This window comes from Hoplias malabaricus, chromosome X1 (genome assembly GCF_029633855.1).
Source record: "Hoplias malabaricus isolate fHopMal1 chromosome X1, fHopMal1.hap1, whole genome shotgun sequence".
Classification (NCBI taxonomy): Eukaryota; Metazoa; Chordata; class Actinopteri; order Characiformes; family Erythrinidae; genus Hoplias; species Hoplias malabaricus.
Window position 1 is genome coordinate 21,181,733 of NC_089818.1, and position 12,762 is coordinate 21,194,494.

General features: G+C 38.6%; 1 protein-coding gene and 2 non-coding genes across 3 annotated transcripts; 2 read left to right on the forward strand and 1 right to left on the reverse strand.

Annotated features, from left to right (window-relative positions):
* The first annotated feature begins 1,402 nt into the window (after positions 1-1,402).
* Positions 1,403-7,737, forward strand: LOC136675390 (protein SNORC-like). The gene is made up of 3 exons (XM_066651899.1): positions 1,403-1,508; positions 7,250-7,417; positions 7,569-7,737. Exons 1-3 carry the CDS (start codon positions 1,427-1,429, stop codon positions 7,676-7,678), a joined length of 360 nt encoding a protein of 119 aa, XP_066507996.1. The 5' UTR covers positions 1,403-1,426; the 3' UTR covers positions 7,679-7,737.
* A 3,032-nt stretch (positions 7,738-10,769) lies between these two features.
* Positions 10,770-10,841, forward strand: trnap-agg (transfer RNA proline (anticodon AGG)). Its single transcript has one exon. It is a non-coding gene; the product is annotated as a tRNA-Pro (tRNA).
* Positions 10,842-11,850: 1,009 nt separating this feature from the next.
* Positions 11,851-11,922, reverse strand: trnaw-cca (transfer RNA tryptophan (anticodon CCA)). The gene has a single exon. It is a non-coding gene; the product is annotated as a tRNA-Trp (tRNA).
* Between the last annotated feature and the right edge of the window lie 840 nt (positions 11,923-12,762).

Below are 12,762 nucleotides of genomic sequence, written 5' to 3' on the forward strand. Positions count from 1 at the left end.
GCAGTTTCATTCAGTATGAAACTGAGGCTTGCTTATCATGCTTGTCATCAGATTCCTGAAAATAGCTGCACCATTTTTTTTTTCTTTTTTTGCACATGTAGCATGACCTTAATTCTGTTGGTCCATGGCTGAACAAATACTTATTTCTTCATTGTTCATTGTAGAACTCAATATTAGCGTCCATGTTGAAAAATGTTTATTTTTTTTTATTTTAACACCTGTGATGGCTATCATCTGCTAATTTTAGACTCCAACTGTAAAGCATTTTTGTGACAATGAACTATTGACAATTGCATGACATGCAAACAATACAGATCCAAATTGGATTTTGAATTTTGGCTTTTGAAAGCCATTTTCACAGTAGCTGCCATATGCAATGTTCTGCCTGTTAATAAAATAGCATTAGTAGAATTTCCTTGTTCAAATGTGAACAAGTCAACATTTCTGGAATTGTAGTTGTGTTCAGTTTTATCTCTGAACATCTGTTGTCATGGACTTTAAACAATCTCAGTCCTCCCTTTATTTATTGCTCACTTACAGCTCAACGAGGTGATGAAACATTTATCACAGAGCCAACAATGCTCTGGTTCATTCAATAATAATAAATGGCATTTATGAAGTGCTTTTCAATGACCCAAAGATGCTTTTTTTGTATTATTTAAAACAATAAAAACACATTTATCTGGCAGAATAGCCTCTTGGGGCACTGCAGGAGGTGTTAGGACAAGTTGTAGTGTTTATTAGAAATGATTGCAATGTTGCAGTGCCATTATTTATTGAAGGCATTTTGAAGCTCTCTGGAGATGTTCCAGACATGACACATATATAAAGAGAAATGGAATAAAAGAATAAATCATTTCAGAACTCTAAAGTTGAAAGCATAACTTTACTTGTGTGATAGTCTGGTGTACTTTGATAGCAAATCAACACTGTTCAGATGCTGAGTAAGTTATTATGCAGGTGTTCAGACACATTTAAACAGAAGTGTTATAAAGTCGAAACGTTTCGACACCTAGATTAGTGAAGTCCAAAACAGAAATCGGTTTTATATCCCAACCTCGTCCCATAGGTATAGAATGGGGGAACCTAGAGAGAAGACTTTACAACCCCTCAAGCACTTGACATGGTGACCTTAAGCTCATGTACAGCTGCTCCTGCGTGTCCAACTTAAGTAGAATCAATATAACGCCTTGATGATTCCACAGATCCTGTAGAGTCACCTTTTGGATTGACATTGAAGGCCTGTTGGAGTGGGCATGAAGTGGGTTGGCTGTAAGTAGAGGTGTCAACAATGTCCACACTGTCCACAAACGACCACTCCCTCTTCAACCTCCTCTACCCCTCTCTCCCTACCTCTTCACATCTTCCCCTACATTCAGCTTCTGGAAGAAGTGGAGAGGAATCTTTCTCCCAGCGTAGACTCAACATGGCCTTCTACAGCAGCTCCAACACGCGGTGTAGATTTCTCCTAGCAGCTTTTGCTTTATGCGTGGCTTTCATACAGACAGGTAAGAACGGCAGAAATAGGTAAACGGTAATATAAAGAGGTTTTATACTATTTTTGGAGTATTTCTGTTGATCCAATTTTCTTTAATGTTTTACATTGTGCAAAAGACAGCTCAAATGATGCTGATAGTTCTTTTAAAAAAGATATACTCTAGATTTAAATCTGGCAGAGTGTGATCTTAAATCCAGCATATTCTCAGCATTGGCTGGGCTTCTTTAGCAACGTGATTGGTTCAGACTGTTGCAAATTCAAATCTGGGAATGTCAAACCTGTATTGGACATAAAATACTGCTACAGATTTATCTGCATTTTTGACACGTGACCGTAGGCCGATATAAACACTGAGTCTGAAATGTTTGTGATTTGTTAAGGGTTTGCTATTTCCAAATTGCAATATTGATACAGGAAAAATCTTTACGCTTCAATGACAACAAACCCATTGCTCAGCCCTGGCATACGTGTCATTTTCTCCGTTTAGACTGCGGCTCAGCTTTTAGAGGCCTCTGCTTCTCAGCAGGATGAATGTACTTACTGAGACTGAAAGTTTGTCTTTCTCCATAAAATGGCTCACTGATACCCCTCCTTCATTAGGAGTTTAGGTAAACAGCTTGAGCAAACCTACATTTCGCTCGCAACGTGTACACTTTGGGCATGTTGTTGTTGTTGTATAAAGTTCCATTTTGATGTTTGGAGGTCCTGTCACCAGATGGTTGTGTGAAAAGGATGAAGAAAGAACATGAAATGAATTACCAAATTCGTTGAATTACCAAATAAACAAAGATCATTGCGGCTGAGCTACTGTATGATAATGTTTCAGGAGACATAAGGAAAACAAGATTTTACTTTAAGTAACCTTGGCCTATTTCTGTTGGTTCGTTCCCCACAATATAAAGCCCTAGCCCTTCCAAAATGGAGATAAACGATTTTGCTCTGACTGCAACAATAAACGTACTGTTAAAAACGTTTGGATGACCCTGCTTAAGGCTTAACAAGGACCTCAAGACCTTTGTTGACAGCTCTGTGCCCTAAGGATTTTCTGCAGACTTCAGCATCACATTGAATGACTCTTCAGTTTTTTTTTCACACCTCAGTGTTGAGTCTGAGGATACGAGCCTGAATCATACAAAGAATGTTTGTTGGACACACAGGAAAAATGGATCCTTGGTTCCATATGCACCGAGAATAGGATATAAACATTTAACAGGACATGACCTTGAAGTCATGGAAATTTCCAAAGGGTGGAACAAATATATAAAGCTGATATTTAGTCTCTAAATATTTATTTTTTCTTAATTGAATGACATCAATTTCAAAACATGTCCCTTTTGGCAGGAGCACAAATCTTTCATATTCAAGCTGACCCAAACTACATATCGAGTAATGCCTGAGTTAACGTGATATTAATTCTTTGTAAAATGATACAGATTCTAATTTTTTTAATGAATTGATGCAAATGGTAAAATAATTTAATTGGTTCCTCAATTTTAAAAATATTTATATATTTCATCCACATTTAAAGACTTTTTTTTTGCTGTCATGTCGTTTTAGTACTGTAGCTAAAACGGCATGACAGCATTTCCTATATTGCAGTGTATTTTCTAACACTTTGCCTGTGCTCTAATTAAAAAAAATCAAATACCAACCCTCTGTAGCCGCAGGGTTGCCTTTGGTTCGGAGCCTACAAGGAATCACTAGGCGCAAGGCAGGAACACACCCTGGACAGGGCACGGCGCCAGTCCATCACAGGGCCTCACACACTCTCGCTTATGGACTGTGAAGGAAACCCACACTGACACAGGGAAAACACACAAAACTCCTCACCGAAGACCCACAACTCAACGTGTGACAACGACACTATCTTTAGTATCTCAATGTAATATCACCCAAATTGCTCAGTGAATTCATGCTATCGCAAGGCTGACAAACTCCTCGTTCCTTTGGTATGTTTGGGGGCATTGACCTCAGAGGTTAGGTACAGGTCTTACAAGTATATCTTGTAGTAAACACTTAAATGTCATTCTTCCCTTTATGGAAATGTTTGACACATGTCTACCAGAGTACCAAGCATTTTTGACACATTAGCTTGAAGTGCATGAAAGTCTAGCACTGGAGGAAGGGAAACGTGGACTACTTTACAGGTTTTTAGGGTTCCTAAATGTACTGGTTGATGAAACCATTTGTGTCCAAATCTTAGTTGAAAGGCCTTAAGCTAATGGAAGACTCTGGAGCAGATTTATGTACTCAGAACATGCCATAAACACTAGCCATTTTAGAGACCAACCGCTGTGTTATCCCTGCTGTGGGTCAGTTTTGGGAATAGAATCCCAAAACGAACCAAAATAGTTGTTTGTTGCCTGTATGTACCACACACACAAAATACCAACTCCCTCTTTCCCTGCCCGAGTGAGGTGATGTGAGGACAGAGGAGTTGACAGTCATCTGCCATGAGTAAAACCATGGAGGGCAGGGGGATTCACACTCATCTGTTGTCTTTCCTTAGCTGAAAGATGAGAAACAGTTCAATTTGCCTCAAAGGGACTAGATTCTAACATTTTCGATGTCCACTTCTGATATTTGTGGAATTTTACATTTACATTTAACAAAGAACCTATCTGTTTATGTTGTACGTGCTTAAACACTTAAGACTGCGTTGATTGTGGTGATATCACAATTCAAAATGAGACATTTTTGCGACTGGCCATTTGTTGCTGCTTATTCAATTTCCGTTATCTTTCTCCTCTCTACCTCTTTTCTTTTTGTAACTAGTGGAAGCTGAAAAGCTCCGGGGCTGTGTGTCTGCTGCCCTGGTCGTGTTTAGGCCATGTTTAAGGGCCGTGCTCCTCCGCCTCTCTGGGACACTAAGCTCTTTGTGGCTCTGCTGAACGACGCATTGAGGGAGAGTTGGCGGCTAGCGTGAAAAAAAAAAATACTGTACTCCGCGCATGCGCACTGTCAACTTATTTACAACCCGGCCGTTTAGTGTTAAGCAATAGAAAGTGGCGGTCGAGGAATGTAAATACATTTTGTTATTTCGACAAGAAGCAGCTGGTGTTTTCGAGGCACGTTAAAATGGTGCTGTCAGGACGGCAAAGATAGTTTTTGTGGGCCGTTTGAGAAATGAAAACTGTAATGTATGCAGTCGTTATAAAATTGGGAGTAGTTCTCTTCTGCCTAAAAAAAACAAACAAAAAAAACAATATGGACACGTGATGACATCATACTTGAGTATTGCACATTCACCAATTCACACAAGCGTATGATGTCATAGCAACGTGTTTTTGGACTGGGAGGAAACCAGAGCACCTGGAAGAAACTCTGTTCCTCCTTTCTTTGTTTGTTTATTTATTTATTTATTTAGTTAATTAGTTTTGGAAATTAGGTTTGTATATAAAACTAATTTTATAATTTCCCAAGACAGGGTAGGGTTTGTGTGCTACTTTTGCTGCACCTGCTTGCTTGTAGAATTAGTAATAAACTTCCTCTACGTAGAATAAAATATTGTCTGCAAAACACCTGGTGAAAACAGGCTCATATTTTACTCACAAAATTCTCCAAGGTGTGTGCGTCCTTGTTAATGTGAGGTCAGTATGTTTCCCCTAGAGCGTAGTTAGTGACATTATGTGTCACACAAAATGGGGTCAAGTGACTATGGTTTCCACATGGGTGTAAAATGTCGCGTGGCAGGTCCAGGCTGTGACCTGAGTAATTTGAGTGAGAGAAGTGAGGACAGAGGAAAGGAGAGAGAGAGAGAAGACTGGAGCGAAGGGCAAAATAACTAGTGAGAAAGGAGTGCTAATCCTGTACAAAGAGACTATTCATTCATGTCTGCCTCCCTTTCCCCGGCCTGCATCATCAAAGTAGTGACTGACTAACGTTTACCTCCATCCAGTTTCAGAATTACCAGGCAAACAAGACTCTACCGTAAACACCTTGTACGGCTGACCGTGGAAAGGGCGCCATTATGTTGATTTTTCCAAACCCGGCTAGTTTAAATTCAAGGTTCTTTGCTTTGGGCTTGTTTATTGATGTTATAGACATTACTAAACTGAGATGTTTGTCTGTTTAACGGCTCTCAGTATGGGATGCCACATAGGCCAAAAAGCACTGAACTGCTATAATCAAGTATGCCTAACAAACAGATTGTTGTAATAATTCAGCATAATACGTAAACATGGTGGGTTTTTATGCATTTTTTTAAGGCTAAAAAATGTATTTTCTGCTTCAGGTTGCTAATGGTTTTTTACAATTTACTGGATTTTTAAAAAATGATTATATATATATATTTTAGTGTGGGACTTGATTAAAAAATAATCAAATTAATTAGAAGCTTTGTAATTAATTAATCAAAATTAATCACATTTTAATCACATTTCAATATTTAGCATGAGAAATATTGATTTAAGTTTGATTGATGAATGAATCAACGAACATAAGCTTAAATTCAAAATCTTGTTCATTTTCCCACCAGTCTACTACCAGTGAATTGGTCAATTTGTCTGACATGGACTTTGACATTTTGTTTCTGAATGTGAACCCCGACATGTGGTCGAGTGTTGACTTGCGACACTGTTTGCGTTACAGTAATCCCTCGCTACTTCGCGGTTCATCTTTCGCGGATTCGCAACTTTGCGGGTTTTTTCAATGGGGCTTTTTTATTATTTACTTGTATTAGACTGGGCCTGTAGGTGACACAATATATCATTTACAAGTGTTTCTTACGTACAGTACATGTATTGTTCATGTCCACATCCGAGTGAAATTTACTGATGCTAAATCACAGCTTAGGAATGACTCTATTAAAGAAACTGGTAGGATACCACATGTAGTTCCAGCTGAAAAACATTATAGAATGACTGTTTAATGCAAAGAGTGGGTTGTTAACAGTAACAGGGAGGGTTTTAAAAGTCCAAATACTCGTTAAATACATAAAAAAATATCTTTCCTCTACTTTGTGGAAATTTGTGGAAGAGGGATCACTGTACTGTTAACATCACTGACCTGCGCGCTAGCCCCAACATGTTTTGCGTTGAGGTGGTAACGAACGGTGGAAGTGCTCCTGTGATACGCAAACTCCTTCCTGCAGAAAGTGCAAATAACAACATTTTTGTTTGTACTTCCATCTGGAAGTTTCTTGTATTTAAATTTCCCTTCCACCAGCGTAGTCTCTTCCTTCATCTCCATCATGGTCATCACATTGTGTGTCGTTATAATTTGTACGCCTGGAACTCGTGCACTGAGAAACATTCCATGGTCTAGTGCAATTAAAATGCGTAAAATTTTTTATTTCGTTATTTTCCCCGTAATTAATTAATCGAAATTAACGCGTTAAAGTCCCACCCCTAATATTTTTCATAGAAAGCTCACTGCTTTGCATTTCCAATGCACAATTATTCCACTGCAAAAAACATAATAACAAAGGTGTAATAATAAGTTGTTCTTTTCCAATGTTCCTCTCCTAATTAGAGTGTAAACACGTTTTATTCTTCAAATTTATTCTGGATTCATTAATTACATTTATTTATTCAACATGTTTGAATCTCTACAGTTTCTCTCTTTCTTTTTGCTTCAATATCAGATAAATTCAGTTGAAAAAAAAGCAATGTAAAGATTGATTTAGCTTTATACTAAAGACTACAAAAATAACTTGTCACCAAATGACAGTGAAAACCTGCCCTATGTTCAGACTTTCTGAATTTTTTACCAAAATTAATTGTGGCAGTATTTGTTTTTTTGCTTGTACAGAAACAGTTGGAGAGGTTTCTCCCACGCTACACAGTGATAACCTGGACACACTGTCAGGAGGTGGACCACCCAGTGATGTCACCTCTAAAGATATTGTTCAGGACGTGACACAAAACCCCTTTAATGACTACGATGACAGCACAGATACAACAACTGTGGAGGAGGAAGGTACTGTCCGACCGCACTTTCTGAGAGTTAGAATAAAATTGTATACATCTGACTTTTTTGTTAAGCTACAACTTAAGCATGTTATCAGGAAGTGGCACACATATATGCAAATGAGTTTGACTGACAAGTATATTCTCTCCATTCACTGCAGGTGTCCTAGGACCGGGTGCCATCACTGCCATTGTCATCGCAGTGTTCCTCGGAGCATCTGTGGTCTTTGCTCTCATTGTCATCACACTCCGAAAATTCACTGCCTCTTAGAGCATCTCCCTCTCCCACTCTCTCTCTCTCTCTTTCTCTTACACACACACACACACACACACACACACATGCTCTCACTCTCTTTCAATCTCTCAATATCATCTTTTTTCAGCTTTGCCTTCTGTGTCCTGGGCCTCATAGCTGGCAAGTCTCTAAGGCTCATGATTGCTGTTGGGATGTGGGTGGGGAACGCTGGTACTAGTTCACTGCCAAATGGGTCAAACAGACTCAATCCATTCATTTGTATGTTGTAAGTGAGGTCATTCAGTTTGTGATGATGTCAGAAGACTCCTCCTTATTTAAGACCTTATGCTTCTGGCAGGATTTTCCAGTGCAAATGTATATGTTTATAGGAGTTTATAGATGTAGCTAGAAACATATTCTTTCATATTATTTACATTGTATAACTAAGAATTCTTTATGAGTTTGGAATGAGTTTGTTTGATCATTTGAAGTCCTTTATTTTATTTTCTGGTTCTGTTATTCAGAGTAAAATGAGGGCTCTTTGGGGCTCTTCTCATTCGTATACACCCTGTGCTGTTTCTGTCTACAGATAAGATGTGAAATGTAGCACATGTTCATTTTTATATCAGTTCCAGAATGCAGTTTGTATATAGTAAACGCAGTAGCCCCCAAAACATGAAGTCTAAAGGGAAATTTAAAAAACATAAATATATAAAAACACTTCTTACCAGCTTTATTTTCTTCTAAGGACTTAGACTTAGTGACCGTTTAGTTCACAGTGATTAAAGTGTTTAAAATGGAGTTTATTTTCCTATATGTGTAAAGGGGCCCTTGGACCAGAATGAATAATAGAACCATGGATATGTAAACATACCTAATCATCTCTCTATAAAGTCTGCAGTTTTCTATTCTGTGGAAAAACCCCTTCAGTTGATGTATCTCGAAGGTGGGAGGATTTATGAAAACTAGTTTCAGGTTTAAATTTTCTCACCACACGTCACACTTCGGTTAATCAGCCTCAATATCAGTGGATGGTTATCACAGGAGAGGCTGGATGTTATATTTGCATATTTATCATATCTGTAGAGACACTCTCAAAATATGCATGTGTGAAATTCATCAAAGCCATTAAAGCTGAGAAAATCCTCAGCTGTGACGCAACATGATGACATACAGAAGGTGATCATTTTAGGGCAGAAACACACGTCACATTCTAATACATTTGACTCACTTCATTAATGCATGTGCAGGTCATTTTTATGTGTCAGTCTTGGTGTTTTTCCTCTCGCTGGGTTTTGGTTCTGCTATTTTCTGTTTTTGATTTGCCAAAGTCTACTACACAATAAACAGAAAACTGAAGTGAAATAAAACAATCCTTTAATGTGTTGTGTGGTCAGGTGTCTCCTTTAGAGGATATTTAATATGGAAAATGGTTAAGAAAAATGATGAATGAATGAATAGAAGCATTATTTGCATTACATTTCACAATAGTTTTATTAAAAGTTGGTAAAATATTAATACTATTAGGTCAGTATGAAAATATCTGTATTACATAAAGGTAATGTGTCATAAAAAAATAAAAGTGCACTAGGCAATTTATATCAGTAATATACTAAAACAAACGAACAAAAACAGTTGCTCCTCTGAATTATATCTGTGGACTTTAAAGCTAGCTGGGCTGTTTTTAATTTTTTGAGGGTTCCCTGCTTGGCCACCAGAGGTCGCCTTTGCAATGGTGGCTTTGTGAGGAGGCACAACCTCTGGTTGCTAGATAGCTACAATAACACAGGCAAGCACTCTGAGTGGATCCACACAGATCCATTTTTGTCTACGTTTTGACCTCCCGTCCTCACGAAAATGGCGTTCCAAGGTGGAGATATTTGAAACTGACCAATTAAATGTTTACAGAGAAGGTTATCGACCAATAACGGTAGCTCTACAGTCAGACCGTCCAATCAGAAGCTTTTAAGCTACTTCACCACGCCCCCTGCTCACCTAAGCGAACCAATCGGAGTAGGGGAGGGCGGGACTAGTTTGTGAACGAAGCGCTTCTCGAAGTTCTATGTAAGCGCTAGAAAAACAAAATCCCGGACGTTTGTGAAATTCCGCCCGGACATTTTTTTTAAGTCTAAAAAAGAGGACATGTCCGGGTAAAAGAGGACATGTGGTCACCCTACATAAAATACATTGTATACATGCAGCTAGCAGTAGGTTTCAGATTTCCACATATGAACAAGTATAAATGATGCTTTATTAAAAATATAGAATGCACTATTAAGATATATATTCAGTAATTTCATAATTTGCGTAGTACACTACACAGGGACTATGGCTAGATCTGAGATTAAACCACTGTGTTTCTCTCATGCGTTATGAGTTCTCTAAGAGGTGCAGCTGTTTTCTTATTCATGTGGGGGATATTTTAAAATACTGAGAGAGGAAAATCTCGATTGTTATATGAAAAAAACAAACAACAAAAAAAAAACAATTCATGTGGATTGGGCCCAAGGATATTACCTAGTGCACCTTCATTAACTGTTTTTACAATTTCAAGACAACTGTGTTTTAATTCTGTGCCCTGAGCAGTTTTATTAGCATCTATTCTTAAAAATAAAATATGTTCATCATAATTAAAACAAAATATGCGAAATAAATAGAAATGGGAAGTGTAAACAGCACTTACCTTTACAAATGTTTTTTTTTAGATAAAGTCTTCACCTTTAATATCTATTCCAAAAATTAACTGAGAATGATATAATTATCAAAACATATAGTTTGAATAAGAACAACATAGGATTTCATTAATAAGCGAAAATTATAAATGGCTGTCATTAAAAAGAGAAGTCAGATTAACGTTTATTTGAGAATTATAGAATATAATGGACAAAAAAAGGCGACGTCTGCTGGACAATCAATGAACTGCAGCCGGAAACCAGCAAATCTCCTCGGTAGGTATTTAACAGTAATATATTCATACAGTACAGCAACACAGACACTATCTGAATAAAGGTAATGTTATAACACTTTAATCTTATTACGCTACAACACACATCAGCAACAAAGAGAAAACGTATAAATAAATATATAGTATTTCATAGAGGTTTGTTGAGGGCCTTAGTTCCTAACTGGCTCGTTGGTCTAGGGGTATGATTCTCGCTTAGGGTGCGAGAGGTCCCGGGTTCAAATCCCGGACGAGCCCAACGTTTTTCGCAACTCTTTCAGAGCAGAGAATATATAATACATATAAACATACAAGGGTGGCACGGTGGCGCAGCAGGTAGTGTCGCAGTCACACAGCTCCAGGGGCCTGGAGGTTGTGGGTTCGATTCCCGCTCTGGGTGACTGTCTGTGAGGAGTTGGTGTGTTCTCCCCGTGTCCGCGTGGGTTTCCTCCGGGTGCTCCGGTTTCCTCCCACAGTCCAAAAACACACGTTGGTAGGTGGATTGGCGACTCAAAAGTGTCCGTAGGTGTGAGTGTGTGTGTGTGTCTGTGTTGCCCTGTGAAGGACTGGCGCCCCCTCCAGGGTGTGTTCCCGCCTTGCGCCCAATGATTCCAGGTAGGCTCTGGACCCACCGCAACCCTGAACTGGATAAGGGTTACAGATAATGAATGAATGAAATGAATAAACATACAAACCCAATGTAACACTGTTTTAACGTGTCGCATATTATTTTTAACCCAATACACTGGGTTTATATATTGGGTTCAGGGTTAATATATTCCTTAATATACACTTCATTTCAAAACAGATTTCATATACGTTAAACTGCCAAAATGTTGTTCTTTTGTGGTCATTAAGGAAATATTAATTTTACATAATGTTATTGTGTCATAAAATGTTTAAAAGTTTACTTGACAATGTTATATGTAAAGAAATTAATGTCAATGTAAATAAATTTATTTCAGTGACTTACTAAACATTGGTCTTTCTCCTTCAGAGTGCCGCAGGCCCTTAGGCTGGTTTTAGAGCTCCAGAGGTTTCGAGCTTGAGCTGTGAGCAGACAAAATTTAGTTCAGTAACAGGATGACAAATATTGACTGTTAAGTTCCAGAGCACGTCTAAATAGATGCTTAAAAATGAGTTACTCTGGAAATTAAAAAATAATTCACAGAAAACCTTCTGAAGAAGACAGGGCAGAGAAATTGGTGTGTAGACCTCAGACCACGTTGAAAGCCACGAAAAGAGACGGGGAGCTGGATAAAACGTTTGACCCCGACGTGATTTGAACACGCAACCTTCTGATCTGGAGTCAGACGCGCTACCGTTGCGCCACGAGGTCTCGCGCCCAAGTTTAATTGGCCGTCTTTAAAATCTATTCAAACGCCTGCTACTACCACTTCCAAATCTTCAACCGCTGATAACGCGTGATTATATAATAACATAAACAACGCTTGGGTGTCTTCTGCGCTCTGTCTCCAGTCTGTTTTCGATGATATAGCTAATTTAAGTCAGTTGTTACGGTACTCTAAGTGACTGGATAAAGAGCTGCTCGTGGTTTTAATAAATTAGCTGTAGTCGGGAGACTAGCCAGCATTCGGTTCTGAAAGTGCCCCTAATACGGTATCTTTAACGAAATTACTTACCAGGTTAATAATGTTGCTGAATTGTGTGTAGCCAGTGATGTGGTAAGTTCTGTGTTTCTCCTGCGTTAAATGCAAATGATTACACTAGCAGTTAGCAAACGCTGCCTGAGGCTCTTAACATGAAAACTAGCACTTCGTCTTAAACGTAGTGGTAAAGCACCTAAACACGGCCGGTTAGCTCAGTTGGTTAGAGCGTGGTGCTAATAACGCCAAGGTCGCGGGTTCGATCCCCGTACGGGCCACTTTCCGTTTTTCACATTGTTCTTTAATTCTTACTCTGCGGAGATACCCCAAAACACAACATACATTACTTTATTAGGTTTGTAGACTTATAATAATCCAGTTTAAGCTTTTATTTTAAAGTGCCCCAATCTAGACCCTGATGCTGCACCATACTTTTATAAGAAGGTTATAAAGCCCCAGGTTCATTCGGTTATGGAGCTGCATTCTCTGGAGTAATGGAGCATCATTCAGTATTTCTTAATAAATTATGTTCTGTTGATCTAGAGCGGATCATTCACAACATCAGTACTTAA

Bases quoted from the DNA above. Each gene is read 5' to 3' on its own strand.
- LOC136675390 (XM_066651899.1), top strand. From the start codon at position 1,427: ATGGCCTTCTACAGCAGCTCCAACACGCGGTGTAGATTTCTCCTAGCA. The intron at 1,509-7,249 runs GTAAGAACGGCA...TTGCTTGTACAG, and splicing joins CGTGGCTTTCATACAGACAG to AAACAGTTGGAGAGGTTTCT. The intron at 7,418-7,568 runs GTACTGTCCGAC...CATTCACTGCAG, and splicing joins AACAACTGTGGAGGAGGAAG to GTGTCCTAGGACCGGGTGCC.